This window comes from Grampus griseus (genome assembly GCF_964374135.1).
Source record: "Grampus griseus genome assembly, chromosome: 1".
NCBI classification, from domain to species: domain Eukaryota; kingdom Metazoa; phylum Chordata; class Mammalia; order Artiodactyla; family Delphinidae; genus Grampus; species Grampus griseus.
In genome coordinates, this window is record NC_139017.1 from 45,664,892 (window position 1) to 45,690,509 (window position 25,618).

General features: G+C 48.1%; 1 protein-coding gene across 1 annotated transcript in view; it reads left to right on the forward strand.

The window, feature by feature from the left end:
- Window positions 1-25,618, forward strand: part of PLXNA2 (plexin A2) — a 217,904-nt gene that overhangs the window by 184,910 nt on the left and 7,376 nt on the right. Inside the window, exons 15-28 of the mRNA XM_082674787.1 lie at window positions 709-845; window positions 1,769-1,936; window positions 2,083-2,176; window positions 5,898-6,137; window positions 12,451-12,594; window positions 12,870-13,104; window positions 15,140-15,282; window positions 15,958-16,226; window positions 18,138-18,204; window positions 18,419-18,565; window positions 19,199-19,358; window positions 19,717-19,820; window positions 23,712-23,811; window positions 24,789-24,979. Of these exons, the coding sequence (XP_082530913.1) occupies window positions 709-845; window positions 1,769-1,936; window positions 2,083-2,176; window positions 5,898-6,137; window positions 12,451-12,594; window positions 12,870-13,104; window positions 15,140-15,282; window positions 15,958-16,226; window positions 18,138-18,204; window positions 18,419-18,565; window positions 19,199-19,358; window positions 19,717-19,820; window positions 23,712-23,811; window positions 24,789-24,979 (2,199 nt within the window). The remainder of the gene's footprint in view (window positions 1-708; window positions 846-1,768; window positions 1,937-2,082; window positions 2,177-5,897; window positions 6,138-12,450; window positions 12,595-12,869; window positions 13,105-15,139; window positions 15,283-15,957; window positions 16,227-18,137; window positions 18,205-18,418; window positions 18,566-19,198; window positions 19,359-19,716; window positions 19,821-23,711; window positions 23,812-24,788; window positions 24,980-25,618) is intronic.

Genomic DNA, 25,618 nt, shown 5'->3' on the forward strand with positions numbered 1-25,618 from the left:
TAGAGTTCATGCCTGTGTAGGTGCTCAGTTAAATGCACTTTCCACTCCACTCCGCTGCCGGCTAGGCAGGAGCAATTTCTTTCTGATGCATTTTAGGCCAGATGACATTTCTTTTAGGCTTTAGGCTTAATTTTATGATTTAGTGAGCTTACTAGAAAATCCCAGCCAACGATGGGCCATCCTCCTGGTGAAGGTCAGGGAAGACGCATCTAACATTTACTGACAGGTCTCTGCACCTGTTGTGCCCTTCTCTTGCTTAGGGAGGGACGGAAGGACACAAGCGTGGGCCATTAATGGATCCTCTTGGTGGCCCAATCCAGGCAGGGATCCTTTATTCAGCCCTATCGATTTTGTGCCAAAAAAATCAGTATGCGCTCCAGATAGAGAAGCATTTTCAAATTGTTCTCAATTTGCAAACTAATTGATAGATTAGTCAGTGTCATCTCTGCCTTCCCAACAGTGTTATGAGCATAAGACTCCCAGGGGAGTTAATTAATTGCAAAACACGGCCCTTCTGCCTTCCCTGGATATGCCTGGAGCCTCTTCTTAGAAAGGGTCTGAGCTCCAGGGTAGGCAAAGAGTGTTTGGGATTAGAAAGGGTTCACTCTGAGCATGGACACAGTCCCTCCTTCTGTCTTTAAGTCTAGCCTGGGTTTCTCTCTTTGGGTAAAACCTGAGCTGTGATCCTTTCTCTGCTTCCTCCCAAAGAACCCTTCCGTGTTATCACTCAGCCCCATCCGAGGGCCAGAGTCCGGAGGCACCATGGTGACCATCACGGGCCATTACCTCGGGGCTGGGAGCAGCGTGGCTGTTTACCTGGGCAACCAGACCTGCGAGTTCTATGGGTGAGATGGGCTCAAAGGAGCCCTAGGAGACTGTACACGTGAGGCCTGTGCACACATGTTCCCGTGCATGTTCACATATGTGCCTGCCCCATCATCCCCATGTTATGTGTCATGTCCTGGGCCCAAACACCATTCCAGTCACTGTAAGAAATATATACCACTAGTCAATTTGTATCGCGAGTATCATAGGGGCTAAATACTTCTACAGATATTTAGAAGGGAGGACCATAAGAGCTGCTGATGAGGGAGGTTCCCAGGAGCTCTCAGTCACCACCAGGATCAAGCATTCATTATGTTCCCACCATGGTGACTTGAGAAACATGGAGATTGCATGGCCTCTGTCCTCTGCAAGCACAGACTCATCCTCAGGGCATCTCTTATGCGCTAAAAATTGAACACCTACTATTTGTCTATTCGTCAGATATTCTGATGAAGCCCTGGGGTTGTAGAGAATCTAGAGAGAATTCTGAAAGGATCCCTGGATGAGAACCCAACTTGCCCAGTAAACCTCCTCCCTGGACCATAAACTGCCTGAGGGCAAGGACTGAATATTTGCTTCTCTGCCTAGCAGGTGCTCAAGTTATTAACTGACTGACCAGACACTAAGCACTGGCTAAATAGTCATGGTCTAGAAAAATCCAGAAAAGAGGAGTTCCCCCAAAGCCCAAGGAGCCCCGCCCCTGCCCCACCTTCTCTAACCCCCTTCTCCAGTTGGCTCCCTCCCTAGTCCATCTGGAGTGGGATCTCAGGTAAAAAGAAGCACTGATACACACTGCTGAGGGATGTTCCCCAGTCTAGAGTATAAAAGGACAGAAGAACATTCCTGGGCCATACCCCCCAACCGGGGCAAACCCCTTCTCAGGCCAGAGGCTGCACCTCTTGCCCATGCCTTTGCTCACCACCCTCCTGCGGTCTCCCTGTAGGCGATCAATGAATGAGATCGTGTGTGTCTCGCCCCCGTCATCCAATGGGCTGGGGCCCGTCCCTGTCTCTGTGAGTGTCGACCGAGCCCGTGTAGACAACAACCTGCAATTCGAGTACATAGATGACCCCCGGGTGCAACGCATCGAGCCCGAGTGGAGTATCGCCAGGTGAGGCAGAGCGAGCGGGGATACACCCAGCTGCCGTGCAACCTGATCCCTTCTGCCAAAGTGCAGCACCTGTGAGGATCCTAGGGGGACAAGTGGTAGCAGTTTGAGAGGGTTTTTCACCTAACCCAGACTCTGCTTGTTCCCAGCGGCCACACACCCCTGACCGTCACAGGCTTCAACCTGGATGTCATTCAGGAGCCAAGGATCCGAGTCAAGTTTAATGGCAAAGAATCTGTCAATGTGAGTAACCACGGGTCCCCTCAATCTGCAGGAAACATGGCTGTGTCTGTGTTTTGCAGTGTGATAAGGTCTGTGTTAGGCACTGGGACATTCGACCGCCAGAGAAGAGTCCAGAATCATGGCCCCAAACACCTGGGCCTCACAATGATTTTTTATAATTACAGTATAATCATTTCTTGTCAGAAGGTGATGTCATGAGTGTATAAACATACTGGCTTCTGAGCTTAAGATATGGTGCAAAAGGGCTCCTGTTTTCTGCCATGTTCACTTTGAGGTCCGATAAGAGGTAGGGTGAGAGGGGGAAGAAATTCTGGATCCAGATTCAGACATCTGTGAATTGGAAACAAAACACCACCATCTATTAGCTCTACAACCATGATCAAGTCGTTTAACGTCTCTGATCCTCCCTTCCCTGGCTAGAAATGCTGATGATAAGACTTGCCTCGCAGATCTGTAACCTGCAACGAGGCTGGCACCTGATAAACGTTAGTCACTGCATGCAGATATTTCCATCCTGGTTGCTAAGACGATCAAGCTGAACATTTCACTTTATTCCTCTGTGCAGACCCATGTAATTTAATTTTTTTCCACTGTGGATTTTTGTGATGTTAAAAAAGTTCTCTATCATAAGAGCAGAATGTCTGCTATGTTGTGATAAATTTTTTAGTTCGTTCTACTGGCTCCATCCTTCTCTTTTCAGGCAATATTTTCTGAAATGTTATTGTATTCAAAATTATAGTCCAGGAGATGCTGTTACGGCCATTATTTTTCATATGAATTACTGCTTTGACCTTCTGGGCATTGACGAGGCTGAGATGGAGACGGAGATGGGCGAGATGGTGTTGGATCTACCCTCTTATCCCTGACACATTCCCAGCATGCTTGAGGCTTCCCTAGGAAACAGAGAAATACAGAAAGGGACAGGCTGCCAGAAGGCTAGATCTGGAAAGGTCTCAGGGATGATCTAGTCCAAACTTCTCACTGTATAGCTTAGAAAACTAAGGCCAGAAAGCAGTAATGACTTGCCCCCAGTCATGAAGGTGGCTGGTGGCAGGACCAAGCTAGATCCCAAACATCTGACTCTTCTAACTAGACCACGTGAGATGATGGCGGGCTTGACATTTCATCATGCCAGAGACATGGAGACACCTGAATCACACCTCCAGTGACCCATTGTGCTCACAGCTCTTTGGGCTAGAAGAGCACGCAACTCCAGATCCCAACGTAGAGCCTGATCGATGAGTGAAAAAGGGGTGCCCCCGCCCCACTTCCAGACCGAGGCTCAGTGTCCCCAGGCCACCTCCATCTGTTTGCTGTCTCTAGGAGTTGGCCAGCCTGGGGAGGGGCAGCCCCTCCAGGACCAGCAAGGCCCCAGAGGTTAAAGCCTCAGAACACAGAAAATAAAAGATGTGGTTAATCTAGTACAGAGGGAATTTTGGAGGATGAGTGCATGACTGACAAGATTAACCTCCAAAGGCTGCAGCATTGGTCGCCAGGAAGCTATTTGAAGAGAAGACTGGGCTGGGCAGGCCTCCCCACGCCTGGCAGCCTTCTGAGAAGGCCTGGGTCCTGGGCGTCCTGTGCGCCCGCCAGGACACGTTGGCAGCCCCAGGCAGGAATCTCCCCAGCAGTTCTCCCAGCCCACCCACCAGGACCTCAGTGCTTCAAGGAGTTAAGAGACAGCTCCTGCCTCTCGAGCATTCGGGGCCCTGAACTCCAACAGGGACCTGCTTGGAGTCTGCAGGCTGGCAGGCAGCCTGGAGGAAAGGCCTGGGTGTGCAGGTTTCCACCAAGCCGGGCCCCAGCATGGGAAGCCCGTAAACTCCGCCCGATGCCCTCTGTTTCAGGAGTGGTGAGAAAGAACCATGTTGCCCCTGAGGCCCTACCTGGGCTCCACGTCATCCTCAGTCCCGGGGGGCTACCCCCTGCCTTTGGGTTTGGAAGCAGCCCGTGAGAAGGGCCAAAGCGAAGGCCGCAAAACCCAAAGGAATGTTTGGCAAAGTGCCAATGCAGCGCTGGGCAGAGAGCAAATGGAGGCCGTTTGTCTGGGGGTGATTTGCTCATTCACAGAGGAGTCCCATCCAGGGACACTGGAGTGAGCAGGGAGGAAGATGAGGGGCGGGGCAGGGAAGCGGTCCTTGGGCTGGGAGGTCTGCCCCGTGGAGCCCAGGGAGGGGACTCCCAGCTCAACTCTGTTTGACCGCACCACCATTTTCCTCATGCCAGGGTGTCCCCAGCTGGAACGGGAAAGGGACATTAGGTTCACAAGGGGCTGCTGAAGGGTGAGCTGAAAAGGGCGGGGATGCGTACTAACCTCCGACACGGCACGAAGCCCTCGGCGAGCTGTTGGTTTAAACTCTTCAACTCCCTCTGGAAAGGGAGGGTTAAGACTTGGAGCTCTGACATAATTTCTATGCAAGCATCAGCTTTTTTTGCAATTTCACACACGGTCTTGTTTTCCGAACATGAAGCCTGGGTATGTGTGTGTTGGCCAGACACGCAACATGTGTGGACCTGCCAGGACAGTGTGTACTTGAGCAGGGTTCTCACAGATGCCCTTGGCTGTTGCTGGGACACTGTGACTCCCAGAGCCAAAACTGAGCCACGCAGCGCGAGACAGGAGGAGGTGGGGAGGGGTCCAGGTTTTCTTCCCAGATCACACGTGGGTCCTAGAGCGCTTTCTTCAATCTGGCTGCTGCCTTGGGAAGCCCTCAAACTAAACCACCAGAGGAGAGAATGGCACAACACATGCCACACGGGGCCACCTCAGCTAGGATGTTATTTGGGAGATGAGGGTCCACCAAGGAAGAAAGGACATTATGAACTCAGTGTCAATACCAAGGTTATACCCCCATGGAGAGTTAGGGGGCACTTGGTTGGAGAAGAGAGAGATCCTGACTAAAACATTTAAGGAGGTGAAGGATCCTTTTCATCCATCAGTGTTTTCAATAAACATTAACTGAACACCTACTATGTGCTCATCTCACACAACTTCCTTCCTTCCATCTCACACACACACACACACACACACACACACACGCACGCACGCACGCGCGCGCGCGCGGGAGACTGCTTCTGTCCTACTTTTTCCACAAACATCCATGCTCCCTCATCCCCAGACCTTTGCTGCTGTTCTCTCTGCCAGGGACTTGATCCCTTACCATCCCCCCTTTCTGGGTAAGTCCTACACATTCTTCAGGTTAAATTTCATTCACCTCTTCCAAAGGAAAGCTCCCATGAGCCACCCTCACCCTGCCTCAGGCCATGCACGCTCGCGCACAAACACAGGCTCGTGCACACACACGGACACCCGCAGAGTGCCTGGTTCTTCCCCAACCCGGACGTTTCTCACCTCCATCCATGCATTTAACAGTGCTGGTGCCCCTCCTGTGCTCCAGGCCCTCTGCCAGGACTGCACTGTAATGCTTGTCAAATCATTTGTCTCCCCGATAGACTGAGACTGTTTCACGGATGGCCCAACTACTGGCACCGTTCCTGGCACAAAGTAGGTGCTCACTCAGTGTTGGTGAATGAATAAATGAAGTTAAAACACGCCCCTCCCTGCCAAAAAAGAAAAAAAAACAAACAATTTCACAGCCCTTTTCCTCAAGCAAGTAGCCCACTGGAGACCGGCCAAAACAAGCAAAGGGTGGGAGGGCAGCAGTGTGACCCCCACCATCACCTGCTGGGTGTTTGAACGCCATGCTCTTGGGCCTTTTAGGTGTGCAAGGTTGTGAACACCACCACCCTGACCTGCCTGGCACCCTCCCTGACCACGGACTACCGGCCCGGCCTGGACACCGTGGAACGGCCGGACGAGTTTGGATTCGTCTTTAACAATGTCCAGTCCTTGCTGATTTACAACGACACCAAGTTCATCTACTACCCCAACCCGACCTTTGAACTGCTCAGCCCCACGGGGGTCTTGGATCAAAAGCCGGGATCCCCCATCATTCTGAAGGTAGGAGGGTGGGATGGCTGCCTGCCACGCGCAGGGGTGGCCGGAGCACCCCTCTCCTGGCCTGGCCTCCCTTCGATGCCCACGGGCTCACATGGGTGTCATCTCCCTGTGAAGGGAGCTTGGTTATACATATCGACCCATTGAGTGACATATCTTGCACTTGGGATTCTCAAGGAACACCGTAGAGTATTTCTGTGTGTCCTTGTGAGCTTTGGGACCTAAAAGTCCTGCAGTGCACTGGAAGCAACGATGTCCTTTATTGACCCCATCCGTGGCCGCAGTAACTGCCCTCAGATGTGAAGAGGTCACGGTCCCCTGGTACCATCCTTCCAGGTGTGTGTTACTCTACCACTTTCACTTCTATCCCCTGCATCCTCCCCCAAACTTTCACTTGTTTACTGTTTGGTCCCCGCTTCCTTTCTCTTTACCACTCTCTTCCTCCCTTTCATTCTCTCTTCCCTTTGTTTTCTCTTTTTCTGTCTAAATTGTGGCTGTTAGAAGTCCTCTCCAAAAATTTACCATGGAGTCACTCATTGGTTTTTGCATTGCTCCCCTTACCCCACCTCTTTAATCTCTTTTTATTTTTATTTATTTATTTTGTTCATCAACATTAGAATATATTTTGCATTTATATAATAAAATATAGAAGACAATAAAAATAAGTGAGCATTGCTACAAGCAACAACAGAAATAAAACTCATGAGCAATATTCAGCAAAACAAGGCAGACATAAAATGATATACATTGTATGGTTTCTTTTTTAAAAATTCAAAACTGGGCAAAACAAATTTATGGTGAAGATAATGGTTACTTTGGGGGCAGAAAGCAGGGGTCATGATGAGGAAATGGTATAAGGAAGGCTTCCGAGATCCTGGGAAAATTCTGTTTCTTGATCTGAGTAGTGGTAATACTAATGGGAGTTCAGATAACTCACATAAGTCATAAGTTTATAGTTAAACTTATGCACTTTTCTCTGTGTTATAACTTATTAAGAAAGCTAAGACAAAAGCCTTATTTAGTTCATTAAGATCAACAGCTGGCAGAGAATTATTGAATATTATTTCAGACACCTACAAAGTTCAAGGAACCGTGTAAGGTGATGAAAGATTCCAAGTCCATTCCACTATCAGATTTTTTTTCTTATTAGTCATCCATTTTATACACATCAATGAATAAATGTCAATCCCAATCTCTCAATTCAGCACACCACCACCACCACCACCCCACCGCTTTCCCCCCTTGGTGTCCATCTGTTTTTTCTCTACTTCTGTGTCTCAATTTCTGCTCGGCAAACCGGTTCATCTGTACCACTTTCTAGGTTCCACATATATGTGTTAATATACGATATTTGTTTTCCTCTTTCTAACTTACTTCACTCTGTATGACAGTCTCTAGATCCATCCACGTCCCTACAAATGACCCAATTTCGTTCCTTTTGATGGCTGAGTAATATTCCATTGTATATATGTGCCACATCTTCTTTATCCATTCGTCTGTTGATGGGCATTTAGGTTGCTTCCATGACCTGGCTATTGTAAATAGTGCTGCAATGAACATTGGGGTGCATGGGTCTTTTTGAACTATGGTTTTCTCTGGGTATATGGCCACTAGTGGGATTGCTGGGTCATATGGTAATTCTATTTTTAGTTCTCTAAGGAACCTCCATACTGTTCTCCAAGTGCCTGTATCAATTTACATTCCCACCAACAGTGCAGGAGGGTTCCCTTTTCTCCACACCCTCTCCAGCATTTGTTGTTTGTAGATTTTCTGATGATGCCCATTCTAACTGGTGTGAAGTGATACCTCATTGTAGTTTTGATTTGCATTTCTCTAATAATTAGTGATGTTGAGCATCTTTTCATGTGCTTCTTGGCCATCTGTATGTCTTCTTTGGAGAAATGTCTATTTAGGTCTTCTGCCCATTTTTGGATTGGGTTGTTTATTTTTTTAATATTGAGCTGCATGAGCTATTTATATATTTTGGAGATTAATCCTTTGTCCGATGATTCATTTGCAAATATTTTCTCCCATTCTGAGGGTTGTCTTTTCGTCTTGTTTATGGTTTACTTTGCTGTGCAAAAGCTTCTAAGTTTCATTAGGTCCCATTTGTTTATTTTTGTTTTTATTTCCATTACTCTAGGAGGTGGATCAAAAAATATGTTGCTGTGATTTATATCAAAGAGTGTTCTTCCTATGTTTTCCTCTAAGAGTTTTATAGTGCCCAGTCTTACATTTAGGTGTGTAATACATTTTGAGTTTATTTTTGTGTATGGTGTTAGGGAGTGTTCTAATATCATTCTTTTACATATAGCTGTCCACTTTTCCCAGCACCACTTATTGAAGAGACTGTCTTTTCTCCATTGTATATCCTTGCCTCCTTTGTCATAGATTAGTTGACCATAGGTGTGTGGGTTTATCTCTGGGCTTTCTATCCTGTTCCATTGATCTATATTTCTGTTTTTGTGCCAGTACCATATTGTCTTGATTACTGTAGCTTTGTCTGAAGTCAGGGAGTCCGATTCCTCCAGCTCCGTTTTTTTCTCTCAAGACTGCTTTGGCTATTTGGGGTCTTTTGTGTCTCCATACAAATTTTAAGACATTTTGTTCTAGTTCTGTAAAAAATGCCATTGGTAATTTGATAGGGATTGAATTGAATCTGTAGATTGCTTTGGGTAGTATAGTCATTTTCACAATATTGATTCTTCCAATCCAAGAACATGGTATGTCTCTCCATCTGTTGATATCGTCTTTAATTTCTTTCATTAGTGTCTTATAGTTTTCTGCATACAGGTCTTTTGTCTCCCTAGGTAGGTTTATTCCTAGCTATTTTATTCTTTTTGTTGCAGTAGTAAATGGGAGACTTTCCTTAATTTCTCTTTCAGATTTTTCATCATTAGTGTATAGGAATGCAAGAGATTTCTGTGCCTTAATTTTGTATCCTGCAGCATTACCAAATTCATTGACTAGGTCTAGTAGTTTTCTGATGGCATCTTTAGGATTCTCTATGTATAGTGTCATGTCATCTGCAAACGGTGACAGTTTTACTTCTTCTTTTCCAATTTGTATTCCTTTTATGTCTTTTTCTTCTCTGATTGCCGTGGCTAGGACTTCCAAAACTATGTTGAATAATAGTGGTGAGAGTGGACATCCGTGTCTTGTTCCTGATCTTAGAAGAAATGCTTTCAGTTTTTCACCATTGAGAATGATGTTTGCTGTGGGTTTGTAGTATATGGCCTTTATTATGTTGAAGTAGGTTCCCTCTATGCCCGCTTTCTGGAGAGTTTTTGTCATAAATGGGTGTTGAATTTTGTCAGAAGCTTTTTCTGCATCTTTTGACATGATCATATGGTTTTTATTCTTCAATTTGTTGATATGGTGTATCACATTCACTCATTTGTGTATATTGAAGAATCCTTGCATCCCTGGAGTAAATCCCACTTGATCATGGTGTGTGATCCTTTTAATGTGTTGTTGGATTCTGTTTGCTAGCATTTTGTTGAGGATTTTTGCATCTATATTCATCAGTGATATTGGTCTGTAATTTTCTTTTTTTGTAGCATCTTTGTCTTGTTTTGGTATCAGGGTGATGGTGGCCTCATAGAATGAGTTTGGGAGTATTCCTTCCTCTGCAATTTTTTGGAAGAGCTTGAGAAAGATGGGTGTTAGCTCGTCTCTAAATGTTTGATAGAATTCACCTGTGGAGCCATCTGGTCCTGGACTTTTGTTTGTTGGAAACTTTTTAATCACAGTTTCAATTTCATTACTTGTGATTGGTCTGTTCATATTTCCTATTTCTTCCTGGTTCAGTCTTGGAAGGTTATACCTTTCTAAGAATTTGTCCATTTCTTCCAGGTTGTCCATTTTATTGGCATAGAGTTGCTTGTAATAGTCTCTTAGGATGCTTTGTATTTCTGGGGTGTCTGTTGTAACTTCTTCTTTTTCATTTCTAATTTTATTGATTTGAGTCCTCTCCTTCTTTTTCTTGATGTGTCTGGCTAATGGTTTATCAATTTTGTTTATCTTCTCGAAGAACCAGCTTTTACTTTATTGGTCTTTACTATTGTTTTCTTTGTTTCTATTTCATTTATTTCTGCTCTGATCTTGATGATTTCTTTCCTTCTGCTAACTTTGGGTTTTGTTTGTTCTTCTTTCTCTAGTTCCTTTAGGTGTAACGTTAGATTGTTTATTTGAGACTTTTCTTGTTTCTTGAGGTGGGCTTGTATAGCCATAAATGTCCCTCTTAGAACTGCTTTTGCTGCATCCCATAGGTTTTGGATCATCGTGTTTTCATTGTCATTTGTCTCTAGGTATTTTTTGATTTCTTCTTTGATTTCTTCAGTGATCTCTTGGTTATTTAGTAACGTATTGTTTAGCCTCCATGTGTTTGTGTATTTTTTTCCCTGTAATTGATTTCTAATCTCATAGTGTTGTGGTCAGAAAAGATGGTTGACATGATTTCAATTTTCTTAAATTTACTGAGGCTTGATTTGTAATCCAAGATGTGATCTATCCTGGAGAATGATCTGTGCGCACTTGAGAAGAAAGTGTAATCTGCTGTTTTGGAATGGAATGTCCTATAAATATCAATTAAATCTATCTGGTCTATTGTGTCATTTAAAGCTGTGTTTCCTTATTAATTTTCTGTTTGGATGATCTGTCCGTTGGTGTAAGTGAGGTGTTAAAGTCCCCCACTATTATTGTGTTACTGTTGATTTCCTCTTTTAGAGCTGTTAGCAGTTGCCTTATGTATTGAGGTGCTCCTATGTTGGGTGCATATATATTTATAATTGTTATATCTTCTTCTTGGATTGATCCCTTGATCATTATATAGTGTCCTTCCTTGTCACTTGTAACATTCTTTATTTTAAAGTCTATTTTATCTGATATTATTATTGCTACTCCAGCTTTCTTTTGATTTCCATTTGCATGGAATATCTTTTTCCATCCCCTCACTTTCAGTCTGTATGTGTCCCTAGGTCTGCAGTGGGTCTCCTGTAAACAGCATATATATGGGTCTTGTTTTTTGTATCCATTCAGCAAGCCTGTGTCTTTTGGTTGGAGCATTTAATCCATTCATGTTTAAGGTAATTATCAATACGTATGTTCCTATTACCATTTTCTTAATTGTTTTGGGTTTGTTTTTGTAGGTCCTTTTCTTCTCTTGTGTTTCCCAGTTAGAGAAGTTCCTTTAGTGTTTGTTGGTTAGGTGGTGCTGAATTCTCTTAGCTTTTGCTTGTCTGTAAAGCTTTTGATTTCTCCATCGGATCTGAGTGAGATCCTTGCTGGGTAGAGTAATCTTGGTTGTCAGTTCTTCCCTTTCATCACTTTAAGTATATCCTGCCACTCCCTTCTGGCTTGTAGAGTTTCTGCTGAGGTATCAGCTGTTATCCTTATGGGAGTTCCCTTGTATGTTATTTGTCGTTTTTCCCTTGCTGCTTTCAATAATTTTTCTTTGTCTTTAATTTTTGCCAATTTGATTACTATGTGTCTCGGCGTGTTTCTCCTTGGGTTTATCCTGTATGGGACTCTCTGTGCTTCCTGGACTTGGGTGGCTATTTCGTTTCCCACGTTAGGGAAGTGTTTGACTATAATCTCTTCTAATATTTTCTCGGGTCCTTTCTCTCTCTCTTCTCCTTCTGGGACCGCTATAATGCGAATGTTGTTGCGTTTAGTGTTTTCCCAGAGGTCTCTTAGGCTCTCTTCATTTCTTTTCATTCTTCATTCTTTTCATTCTTCTTCATTTCTTTTTCATTCACTGTTCCGCAGCAGTGAATTCTACCATTCTGTCTTCCAGGTCACTTATCCGTTCTTCTGCCTCAGTTATTCTGCTATTGATTCCTTCTAGTGTAGTTTTCATTTCAGTTATTGTATTGTTCATCTCTGTTTGTTTGTTCTTTATTTCTTCTAGGTCTTTGTTAAACATTTCTTCCATCTTCTCGATCTTTGCCTCCATTCTTTTTCCGAGGTCCTGGATCATCCTCACTATCATTATTCTGAATTCTTTTTCTGGAAGGTTGCCAATTTCCACTTCATTAAGTTGTTTTTCTCGGGTTTTATCTTGTTCCTTCATCTGGTACATAACCCTCTACCTTTTCATCTTGTCTATTTTTCTGTGAATGTGGTTTTTGTTCCACAGGCTGCAGGATTGTAGTTCTTCTTGCTTCTGCTGTCTGCTCTCTGGTGGATGAGGCTATCTAAGAGGCTTGTGGAAGCTTCCTGATGGGAGGGACTGGTCTTAATCTCCTTTTAAATAACCAATTAACTTCTGTGCACATGTGTCAATTATTCCTATTAAGATTGCTCTTACCTACAGGGCAAAAACCTCTGCCCTCCTGCTTCTGGAGGTGCCAAACTCAACTACACTGTGCTGATTGGAGAGACCCCATGCACTGTCACTGTGTCCGAGACACAACTGCTCTGCGAGCCTCCCAACCTCACTGGGCAGCACAAGGTCATGGTGAGTGAACCGTCTTATTATTCTTCCCCTCCTCATCTTTCATGTATAATCTGTCATAAAGAAAGTGTCTTCAACCTCCTCCATATCTCCTCATCACAAAGTGCTATATTAAAATGGGTAGGAGCTAAGAACACAAGAAAAGAAAGGCAGATGATAAGCAGGAAGTTGTTTTGTATCCAGACTGCACTGTGTGGTTGTGGTCTCTCATGCCCTTTCTGAATCAAGAAGGATTGGATGCCAGGGCTCTACAGTGACCGTGTGTGTGCCATGCACAGGTCCACGTGGGTGGCATGGTATTCTCGCCCGGCTCGGTGAGTGTCATCTCAGATAGCTTGCTGACCCTGCCAGCCATCGTCAGCATCGCGGCAGGCGGCAGCCTACTGCTCATCATCGTCATCATTGTGCTCATCGCCTACAAGCGCAAGTCTCGAGAAAATGACCTCACTCTCAAGCGGCTCCAAATGCAGATGGACAACCTGGAGTCCCGTGTGGCCCTGGAGTGTAAGGAAGGTAAGTGGAGGCACTTCCTCGTTTCTGGGACCCTCTTTCCTCACCAGCCTTATTACCCCTCTCCCTAAAATAGCTCTCATCTTTGCTCCCATCTCTTCTACCACAAGCCACCCTGCTCCACTTTGACCTCTGTTTTCTCTTAAACTTCCTTTGCCCTTAAAATGCCCACAGTAAGGCCCCAGACCTGATCCCATTATTCTGTCCCCCTGTGCCCTGACTCATCTCACAGTCTGGCCCAGCCTACTCTCCTTCCCGGGACCGCAGTCTCCCCACAGTCAGAGCCTCCTGGGCCCTGTTGCCTCAGACTCTAGATCCCCACGTAGGAGTGACAGCTCCTTTTGCCTGGCTGCCTTGGAGCAGCAGGAAAGGTGAGAGCACATGCCCTCCCTTCCACCCCATCCCCTCCCCCACATTGTGACTTCAGCCAGTACTGCAGGCTGAGCCTCTGAAGGCCACTTGCAGGGCATCCCAGGCTGTGGTGGTGGAGACAGTGTTTCTTCTGTCTCCCAAGCAACCACAGCTACCTGGTGTCCCCTTGGGCTGAGGACCTGGAAGACTCCCTGGGTAAACCTCTCAATTAGGAATCAAAAGACTTCTCCTTTTGCTGCAAACTTCAAGATCAGAACAAGCCCTCTGCTGGATGAAAGGGAAGAGCTGGGCTGGGGCAAAGTGGGCCAGGCTCCTCCCAGCGCCAGGGCTGGGGAGGAGCAAGGAGGGCGTCAGGAGACAGGTCTGCCACCAAGGGGAAGCCCCTGTTTGTCCAAGGGCCTGGTGGTCAGGGCTCTCTAAGTCTGGGTTTGGTGGTGTTCTCAGTTTCGTTCATGTGTGAGTGTGAATGTTAAATATATATAACATAACATTTACCATTTTAACTTTCTTATCTTTGCACCCTAGTGCTCTCTCCACTTCTGTGCACAGAAGTTAATTGGTTATTTAAAAAGAGATTAAGAGGCATTAAGTACATTCACAGTATCGTGTGGCCATCACCACCATCCATCTCCAGAACTTCCACATTTTCCCCATCTGAAACTCTGTACTCATGAAACAATAATCCCTCATCCTCCTCTCCCACTTTCTGTCTCTATGAATTTGACTACTCTAGGAAACTCATATAAATGGCATCACACAGTATGTGTCCCTTTGTGTTTGTTTTATTTCACTTAGCATCATGTCTTTAAGTTTCATCCATGTTGTAGCATTTGAGAGAACTTCATTCCTTTTTAAGGCTAAATAATAGTCCATTGGGTATATAAACCACATTTTACTTATCAATTTATCCATCAATGGACATTTGGGTTGTTTCCATCTTTTGGTATCATGAATAATGCTGCTGTGAACGTGAGGGTACAAGCATCTGTTCAAGTCCCTGCTTTCAGTTCTTTTGGGTGTATATGTAGGAGAGGAATTGCTGGGTCATTTGGTAATTCTATGCTTAATTTTTGGAGGAATCACAAAATTGGTTTCCAGAGCAGCTGTACCACTTTACATTCCCTCCAGCAAGATATGAGGGTTCCAGTTTTTCCACATCCTAGCCAACACATGTTATTTTCCACTTTTTTTATAGTAGCCATCCTAATGGGTATGAAGTGGTATCTCATGGTGGTTTTGATTTTCATTTTCCCCCAAGGTTTTTGCATCTTGGTTTATTCTCTTGCTTGGAAAAGGGGAGCAAAGCTACCTATTCTGGTCTTTGTTTGATCTGTTCGACCACTGCCTCTCACCTGCTTCTAGCACCTGTATCACCTGCATGACCCAAGTCATGGGCTTCCTTTGTTTTAACTACACTTATAATACATAGAAAGAAAATTCAAAATTATAGGTAAGCATAGAGGAGGAAATAATATAAAAATCACCCATAGTCCCACCACCTAAGAAAGGCAGACTGGAGATATCTCATCGCCCCTGGAGACGCACCCCTATAACCCTCCCTGTCTCTACACCTGGCCCTTCCCTCCTCCACGAACTTCTCCCGCCTTTCCCCTCCCCGGCCTGCATTCCCCTCCTGAGCTTCCCTGTCTCCACTGCACTTTCATAGCTTTTGCCGAGCTCCAGACAGACATCAACGAGCTGACCAGTGACCTGGACCGCTCAGGAATCCCCTACCTGGACTATCGGACCTATGCTATGCGAGTCCTGTTCCCTGGCATTGAGGACCATCCCGTCCTGCGTGAGCTGGAGGTAACAGCCGCCTCCCTCGCCCAGCTGCCCAGCAGGGACGTGGGGCCTGGGTTTCCTAGGAAATGCCAATGGGGCCCAGTGCTCAGAAGAAGGTCAGGAGTGAGGAGGAGAAATAGCTTGTAGAAGCATCACCTTAACGGGGATTTTTCCAACCAGGAAAATCACAGCCGGGGGGGCACCCAGGCTCTTTGGGATGATTCCAGGGGAAAGCTGATTATTTGTCATTTTTTAATTAATGACTGAATTAATTAAGATTCTGCCTCATTTCCGAATGGATTTAAGCTGGCTTAAGGAAAGACCTATGATTCTGTGAGGCTTGTTTTTTCATTTCTCAGTTTGTTTTACTAAAGATAATAAATCAGGGCAGAGGAGATTAAGGGGAGACTAGTAAACCAAGCTAGTCTGCTGCAGTATCTCCTATTGTGTTGCATCCTTGGGAAAATCAGATGAATAGCATCCTCTCTGAGGTCTCTACCTGGAGCCCAACCCTCTCAACCCAGGGGGAAGTCAGAGCAGACTGCAGACCTCAGGGACCAGTTATTCCTACATCACCGAGGGTGGGGCGGTTACAGGCGTCATGGAGAGGGTCCTATAGCTGGCATCGTCATCAGCCAACACCCTCCCGGAGAGCCGGAAGCTCGTCCTCTGAAGCCACGCCCATCACACCCATCCCAGGTGCAGGGCAACGGGCAGCAGCACGTGGAGAAGGCCCTGAAGCTCTTCGCCCAGCTCATCAACAACAAGGTGTTCCTGCTGACCTTCATCCGCACCCTGGAGCTGCAGCGCAGCTTCTCCATGCGGGACCGCGGCAACGTGGCCTCGCTCATCATGACCGGCCTGCAGGGCCGCCTGGAGTACGCCACCGACGTCCTCAAGCAGCTGCTCTCCGACCTCATCGATAAGAACCTGGAGAACAAGAACCACCCCAAGCTGCTTCTCCGGAGGTCTGACCTGCGCCAGGGGCGGGGAGGCATCTAAACAGGGACGTCCGGGGGGGGGGGGGGGCAGGGCTGGTTAGTGTGGGTCCCACGAGAAGGCGCCCCCACCCAGGAAGGCCTGTGTCCCTGCAGCTCCCAGTGCAGAGTCTCATCTTCCTTCAGTCCCGGTGGCTGTGCCGTGTCTGCGCCGTGTCTGCAGGTGCTGAGCGTGATGCAGGAGCACAGGCCCCAGAGCATCTGAGCTTGAACCCCGGCTCTGCTACCTGCTAGTCGTGTGATCTTGGGCCAGTGATGTGGCCACTCTGCTGTTTAGTTTCCTCGTGAACAAAATGGCACTAATAATACCTGTCTTGAAGTCTCCCTCCCCATGCATCCTGAGTTTCACTGTCCAACACAGTAGCACATGTGACCATTAATTTAAAAGAAAATGTAAAATTCAGTTCCTCCATTGCACTAACTGTATCCCAAGTGCTCAGTGGCCGCCATATTGGAAGCACAGATAGAGGCCATTCCCATCATAGCAGGGGCTCTGTTGGACAGCACCCGGCTGGAGATATGGTGTGGCCTCTCCCATCAGTGCCCGGCTTCCTGGATCTGAATCACCAGCATCCACCACCACTCCCTCCTCGGTTGCCATTTTCCTGGCAGGGAAGAGGGTCAGAGACCTTGGCCATCCATCCCTGAGCCTACCCTCTCTGGGGGCCCTGGGGAGCCCAGCACAGCTTTGGAGCTCAGCTGGCAGCAGGGCTTGGAATGTGCCACCTCCATTTCACTGCCTTCCCGGCAGCCTTCTCCTTGCAAGATTTCAGGCTTCCAGACCTCATGTGGGGTGAGGAGGGAGAAAGAATAGCTTTGTTTTATGAGTACAGAGCCCCCATTCTGCCAATCTGAGCATTAGAAACTCTCATTAAGAACTGTTGTATTTAAATTAGAGCTAATCTCAGGCACAATGCAGGGAGAGGGTGCTGGGAGGGGCCAAGGAGAGAGCCACAATTTCTCCTGCCATTGTCACTCTCTCCCAGGCCCGCATTGCTGAGCAGCCCTGGCAAATGCCTGGGATTTACGGCAACCGGAGGGTATTATTTGCACCACGTCCAGCGAGTTAAAATACCCCTCCGGCATCCCCATCACTGCGGGTCTGTCACAGCCACTTCGTTCCTCCGCAGGTCCCCAGATCTGCAGCCTGGGATGATGGGGGTGGGGCAGGACGAAGGGGTGGTGCTTACAGAGGCAGATCCCCTGTCAGCTAAACACTTGCACACACTGCTCTTTACCTGAGGGTCTGGGATCCACGACCCCGCAGGACAGTGATGACAGCGAGCAGGTATATGCACTATTCTTAGCACTTTACATACATTAATTCATTCAACCTTGACAACAACCCTGTGGGATAGATGATGATGATGATGATGATGGTTATTATTATTATCATCCCCATTTAGAGATGGGGAAACTGAACCCAGAGAGAGGAAATGACTTACTCAAGATCACACAGGCCAGTACGCAGCAGAGTCAGGATTTGAACCCAGGCAGTCTGACTCTGTTTGGAGGGGAAGGTACCAGGGACCTTGTGGACATGCAGATATTCAGACATGCAGGAAATCCCAAAGGGACATAGAAACTCCATCACCCTGAGGCTGGAAGAGGGTAAGAGGATGGTATTCTTGGTCCCTGTGTCTGCAGACCCATAGCACCACTCCATTTTTGCTGGAAATTGAGGTCCAGAAAGAAGCCTCTAGCCCAAGGTCTCACTTCTCATTACTGGTAGCGTTGGGACAGGACAAGTGTCCTGGCCCCCAGCCCTGGCTTCTTTCATGCCCTTGTTCTCTTGAACCCTGGTCCACACAACAAGCTAGGCACACCCCCACCCTTAGACCCGTCCATAAAGGACTGCCCTTATCCCTTCTGCCTCCCCAGGACAGAGTCCGTGGCTGAGAAGATGCTGACCAATTGGTTTGCCTTCCTCCTGCACAAGTTCCTGAAGGTGAGACTGGGAGTGAGACAGGAACTGGGAGTTGAGAGCAAGATGGGGGGCTGCCCCTCTGAGCCTGGCCATCAGGGCTGCATGGGGACCCCCCCTTAGGAACAGAAACCTACCTGGCTGGGTGCCCCAAAGCCAAGCGGGCCTAGAAATAGGGTCGGGAGAGGGAGGGAAGGAGGCTGGTGCCCCGCCACCTACGCCCTGCGTCCGCCCACAGGAGTGTGCGGGGGAGCCGCTCTTCATGCTGTACTGCGCCATCAAGCAGCAGATGGAGAAGGGCCCCATCGATGCCATCACGGGCGAGGCCCGCTACTCCCTGAGCGAGGACAAGCTCATCCGGCAGCAGATCGACTACAAGACCCTGGTGAGGAGGCAGGAAGCCCAGGGGACAGCACGGACCTCCTGCCTCTAATCTGTGCTCTGCCTTCTCACCACAAAGCCAGTTTGAGGGGTCAATAAAGAGGCTGGGAGGCCGGCCTGGGGGCCAGTCCAGGGGGCATGCCAAGTGTTCCAAGGGCGGACACACAGGCCTGGGCCCCTCCTCCCCTATCTCATTGGGTGGGCCTAAAGAGCTTGCATCGCCTGCCTTTACCCTAGATCACTCAGCATTAGCTGTGGGGAAATTAGCATGACGGGGAAGAAGTCTGCTGATCTCTAATATAGAGGCTTCGGGGAAGTGGGAGGCCAGCCCTTGCAACACCTGGAGGCACCCCTGATCCCCCAGGACGTCTCCACCCAGGATGACAGCCTCCCCTAAGCCATCAGGGGCTAGAAAGTAGAGTCCTGTCTCTCTGAGAAAGAGAGGTGGGCAGAAGGACTCAAGCTGTCATTGGCAGATGGCTAGAAGGTGAGAGAAACTGAGACACAGACAGAGGGACACCCGTTTCTCCAGTGAGGAGGGGGAGCCTGGGTAAGAGAAGGCTCCAGGGCCTCACGCCCTCTCCCCCAAATGGCTCCTTCAACTCGCATCCTGTCCCTCTTCCATCGCCACCTGTAGATCCTGAACTGCGTCAACCCTGACAACGAGAACAGTCCGGAGATCCCAGTGAAGGTGTTGAACTGTGACACCATCACGCAGGTCAAAGAGAAGATTCTCGATGCCGTCTACAAGAACGTGCCCTACTCCCAGCGGCCGAGGGCTGTTGACATGGACTTGGGTAGGAAACCTGGCCTTGGAGTGTGAGGGCAACTTCCAGGAGGGCATTTGGGCTACGGCAGGGGTGTGGGGGGGAAGCCCTGCCCCGCAGACAGCCCCTCGTCGGGGCATGACTGGGTCCCGTCCAGGTGAGGGGCCAGGTGAAATGCGTGCCTGAAACACTGCCCACTCAGATGTGGCCACCTCTGGGGAGGCCCATGCTTTTGCCAGCATTGACACCCCCGGAGCCCCAGACGCCTGAAACACTGTCATTGCACCAGCTTGAGGGAGCCGGGGTTGCCAGGCCCCTAGAGGACCCCACGACTGGGCAGTCCCAGCCCCCGCCCCTCACACTGCTCCTGCACCACCCCTCCACCCAGAGTGGCGTCAAGGCCGGATTGCCCGGGTCGTGCTGCAGGACGAGGACATCACCACCAAGATCGAGGGTGACTGGAAGCGGCTCAATACGCTGATGCACTATCAGGTGAGGGCAGGGCTTTGCGTCAGGGACCCCTGCCCTCCCAGAATGTCCCCTCCTTCTAAGGTTTGCTCTAAGGCCCTCAAAGCCCTAAAAGGGTTCTCTTCTCTCCCCTCTCCACCTCCTGCCTGAGTCTAGAGCAGTGATTCTCAGCCACAGCTGCTGATTAGAATTACTGGGGGAAGCTGTCGAAAACACGAGTGTCTAGACTCACCCTGAGAAACTGACTGAACTGGTGTGGGGTTGGGCTGGACATTCCTATCCTGTACAGAGTGTAGCTCTTCGCCTGCAGAAACATAGCATCTTTCACAGACAGCTGCATAGTCTCCTGCTGCTTTCTCTTTGCTTTCTTACTAACGCGGCTTACACGTCTCACCTGCAACGAAGCAGGGACTTGGGTCTTATATTCTGCCACTTACTAGCTGGTGTCCCTGGGGAAGTTGCTTAAGCTCTCATTCTTCTCATCTCTAAAATGGAGTTAATGGTGATCCCTGCCCCATAAAGTTGTGAGGAATAGATTGAATATAGTAGGTAGAGTGTTTAGCACACAGGCAGACACATTGAATGGAACAGTCAAAAAAAAAAAAAAATCTCAGCAAAAGAACAAAAGATCCCGAGAGGTATCTACTCTCACCCCCCCTTGCTTCTCATGGTAACCACTCACAGCTGGGGGTCTCTGTAAGATTAAGCACGGGTAGGCTGGTTGGCATTCGAAAAACATACTAAAATAGAAGCTGGAGATGAGCGACAGTGAGGGAAATTAAACCAACCAGAGGAAGCGCCTTGGGCAGCAGGACCCTGTGGGATTGCCTGGTTAATAACATCATCCTCTGTCCCTGCCTCACACGGGGAGGGTGCGGAGGGGCTGGCAGGCTGGGTTCTTAAGCACTGAGTTACCAACGACCAGGAGGCTGGGGGTCCTAACAGTCAGCAGGACCTGCCTGGGAGCCTCTTGGGGCACAGAGGAAAGAGAGGGGCACTGGGGAAACCCCAAAATGCTCCCTTCCAGGCTCCATCCCCCTTACTGGCCTGCATTTCCCATGCTGACACTCTGCCTGGACCCCCTCCCTAAATGGAATAAGTGTGGTATAGTGGGCAGAGAAAAGAATTTGTGAGTTCTATTTAAACCCCTGCTTCCCCATTCACTGGTGATGTGACTTTAATCTCCCTAAACCTTGGGTTCCTCATCAGTGAATGGAGATATGACCCCAAATTGTGAAGGTGGTTGGAAGTATGAGAAACCACAGGTGAGGTATACCAGGATGTATATACCACTCCATAGTAGCTATAATCACTCTGTTGATTCCACCCCAGCCCCCAACCCCACTTCACACTGGGCTTCGTAGAACAGTTTTAATGAACCAATTAGAACCGAAGAAGAAAGTGCAAAAGAAATGAGCATTATGCCCCCAAATTGTTAGTTTCTCCAGGGCAGGAATGGGGCCGCTCTCCTGTCTTTGGTGCTCTAATGCTTGTTACTGGTCTGTCTGTCCTATGACTCTCAATCAGAAGAATGGAATATTCTGTTCTAACAGTGCTCATCTTACAAAGCACTTTGAATTCCCCGATGTCATTTATCATTCATGTATTCATTCATTCCTCAAATATTTACCGAGCTTTACTTTGTGCAAGGCTCTTCCCACACGCTAGCCCTGAGTGACAGGGGACAAGAGGGATTATTCTTCCCTTTGGGAGACAATGATGATGATGATGTTCATAGTAGCAACAGTAATACCAGCAGTTACTGAGTGTCACTGGGCGCCAGGCACCACTGCTCCCAGCCTCTACGTGTCCTAATGCCTTTAATCCTCGCAACAAACCTAGACTCGATTATTATCCCCTTTGACACATGAGACAACTGAGGTGCAGAGAGGTTAAGTGACTTTCCCGAAGTCATGTAGCTACGAAGTGCAGAGGCAAGGTCAGACCCAGCCAGGCATCTTGCCCACGGGTTTGCATCACCTGTTGGTCAAGAGAAAGACTGGAGACTAAGGACAAGGGAGATTTAGTGATGAGACCTGGAATTCAGTTGAACTGTGGTCATTCCAGTCACCTTGTGAATCTCCCTTTAGGTGACGACAAGCCATAAATGATAACATAATCTGTTCTCCCTGGGAGAATAAACCCTTGCTCCTGCCAGGCTTTCGTGTATTATTTCAATTGCAAAGAGAGTTCCTGAAAGTCCTAGGTGGGGAGTTCCTCCTCCTTTTTTTTTTTTTTTTTTTTTTTTGTGGTACGCGGGCCTCTCACCGTTGTGGCCTCTCCCGTTGCGGAGCACAGGCTCCGGACACGCAGGCTCAGCAGCCATGGCTCACGGGGCCCAGCTGCACTGCGACATGTAGGATCCTCCCGGACCGGGGCACGAACCCGTGTCCCCTGCATCGGCAGGTGGACTCTCAACCACTGCGCCGCCAGGGGAGCCCCCCCCCTTTACAGACCTAGTGCTGATGGTACAAGCTGCCTGCAGTCTGGGGAGCCGCCCCAACTGGGAAGTAACTACGCATTGGCAACTGTGAAGAGCCCTGGCCCCTGCAGCTTTATGCCATCAAGTCAAAGCGTCAACCTCTTGTTACCCTCCCAGGAGTCAAAGGTCCTTGGAGCCCCTACAGGAGAGAAATCTGCATAATCTTAATTAACAAAGAGATTTTTAAAAACTTCCCCGGTTCCCGCAGATTTATAGGGAGGGTGAAATTAAACAGCACTACTAAAACGGGCTATCGGGGAATCTCGTTAGTGCTAATGGTCACTTACAGTTTGACTTCCCAACATTTAATTTTTTTTTTTGGTGGGAGAGAGGGACTGACAATTTAAGACCCAGAAAGATGGTTTTACGACTGGTGCAGCCATAAATCAAACTTATAAAGTTCATAAAAATTGTTAAAGTAAAAAATGGTTTAATAGGAATGTTTTATGGCCCATAACATTATTATAGCTGTTTTACTCCCTCTGCATTAGGGGTTTAATTGGATCGCCACAATTCTGGGGATTCTCTGTTTTTATTGGATGGAGGGTAACCTTAAATGAAAATGGCCCCAAATGTCTTCAATATGGCTCCTCATTTATCAGCCCTTTCCCTGCAGGCTGGGTGCTGAGCCTGGGCAACCTCACAGGTTACAGGCAAGACACCTTCTTTCTTGCTGGTGACTGGGCCATTATAGGACCCAGGCCAGAAAGAAATCAGAACCAAAAGGGAAAATGGGCTTCAGACCAGTGTGTCTTGAAATAAAATCCCAAATTAGGATGCAATGAGGAGAACATGTGCTCTGGAGCCTGACAGTCCGGGCGACAAATTTTGGCTCTATCGTGTGTTAGCTGTGCGAACTTGAAGGTGTCGTTTAGCTTCTCAATGCTTCAGTTCCTCATCTCTAAGATGGGGATAGTTGTATGTAACTCACAGAGCTCAAGGCAGGCTGGGCTACGCTAGCTCCCTCTAATAGAAATGCAATGCAAGCCACACGTATAACTTGACATGTTTTACTAGTCACATTTAAAAAGTAAAAATAAGCAGATGAATGTAATGTTAATGTTTTATTTAACACAACTGAACTAAAATAATTGTCATTTGAATGTAATCAATATGAGCATTATTAATGAGACAGTTTGTGTACTTTTATTCATCCTAAGTCATTGAAATCCAGTGTGTATTGTATATTTATAGCGTACCTGAGCTCAGACACTTACAGGGCATCTCCCTTTGGACTGATTGGATTGCAAGAGCCCAATAGCCACAGGTGGCAAGTAGCTACCATACTGAAAAGCAGGAATTGTTATTTGTAGCATTTCTGATCTCCTTACGCTCTACCTAAACCCATTCCATAGCTTTCTAGAAGTACTTGACAGTTTTATTCCTCAAGATACCAACATTCACCTGAACTGTATCTCTCATACCCTTCTCAGGTATCAGACAGATCGGTGGTGGCTCTGGTCCCCAAACAGACCTCCTCCTACAACATCCCTGCCTCTGCCAGCATCTCCCGGACGTCCATCAGCAGATACGGTGAGGACCAGAAAGGTAGCCTGGGCAGCCAGTGGAGTCTTCTGTGACCCCCAGGGGCTACTCACCGTCCCTTCTGACAGCAGGAGCCCCGTACTGCTGCCAGCCTGCAGTCAAAGGCTTCCCTTTCTCCCTGGACCAGTCATCCTCGGAGCAGCCTGTCTCCTCAGAGCTGTGGCAGCAGGTGGTACCCGGCACCCCTCCTTTGAGAGCCCAGGTCTGATGAAGCAGTTTGAAGGGCCCACACCCAGGGAGGCTCTTGGATGGGGGGGTTCACATAACCCAGTCCCAGTTTATGCTATCGTCCTGACTGAATTATTAACAGTGCCCCCTTTAGCTCTCAGTCATGTCCCAATTTGGGCAGTCAATTGGCCATTCTAGCCCTTCCACCCCTGAGGAGTGCTAGGGCCCCCAGTGCCCTCTGGGCAATGAGGTTGTGGTGTTTCACTCTCTCTGACTCTGTTTCCTCTGGTTCTGTATAGCACTAGGCTTTGGGCTGTCCAGCTAAAGGACACCTCAGGACTGAAGCTGGCAGCTCCAAAAGGGGCTCAGACAATTCTATATTCTGGGCCCCAAGTAAGAAGGAACTCGTCGACTCCCGAGAGGGAGCATTTCCACTCACAGCCCTTAGGATCCAGACTTTTATTAAAGCCTCTATGAGAATATCTGGTTGACATTTTCCCTATTGATTGTTCTTTGCTGGAAGCATCCGGGAATGAGGGACTCCCAAATTCCCAAGGGCCACTCCAGCTCACAGAATTTCTAGGTCCTCTTTTGACAAAGAGATTTCAGGCTGTTCTCATGCCAACCAAGGATCGATAAAATAACCCACCAAATATGAAACCCCAAGGGTCCCCTTCCAATTGAAACTGGTTTATTCTGAGTGAGTGCAGCAGGTGGGCAGGGATTCTAGAAGGATTCTACAAGCCAGGATGATGCAATTAGTCGCTCACAGGCCTCCGCTGCCCCCTTCTCCTCAGACTCCTCCTTCAGGTACACAGGCAGTCCCGACAGCCTGCGGTCTCGGGCCCCCATGATCACCCCAGACCTGGAGAGTGGGGTCAAGGTGTGGCATCTGGTGAAGAACCATGACCATGGGGACCAGAAGGAGGGTGACCGGGGCAGCAAAATGGTGTCCGAGATCTACCTGACCCGGCTATTGGCCACCAAGGTAATTCCTGCCCTGCCCAGCCCAGGGAAGGCCTCCTCAGAGGTGTGTCCTACCCCCCACCCAGCCCACAGCATAGGAAGGACAGCATGGAGTCTGTCCTTCAAGGTAACACATTTGGACAAGGCGGTCCAGGTCTGGGGCAGGCTTCCCAGGAGATCAGGCCACTGCTGTTCTCTACCCTTTGGCAAAAATCACAATGACATCTTTCCTCCTAGCTCACCCTATAGGACCGCCATTACTCCTCAGAGGATCGACGGTCTCACCTCGGGCCTCTACAACCCTTAGGAAATCATTGGGGTTTTTTATTGGTATTAGATGGACAGATATGCCAACTTCCTCCATCAGTGTCTTTTCTACCCACTTTCTGGCCACAGTGGGAGGAAAAGCATGAAGGCCTGGTCCTTCTGGTATCCAAGAGAAGGCTTCCCTTTCCCCATCCCATCTCATCTAACCCCAGATGCTCATGGAAGCGAGGCAGCAGCAGTGCTGGAAGCTATGATCTAAAGCTGTGTTCTAGCCTCCCTAGCAGAGAAAAGTTTGCCTATATATGCATAGCAATTATCCAGCCCGTATTTGCCAGTACTGTCCCCCACTGACCCCACAAAAATGTGGCTGAAATTCTAATACAGTGGCCTCTCA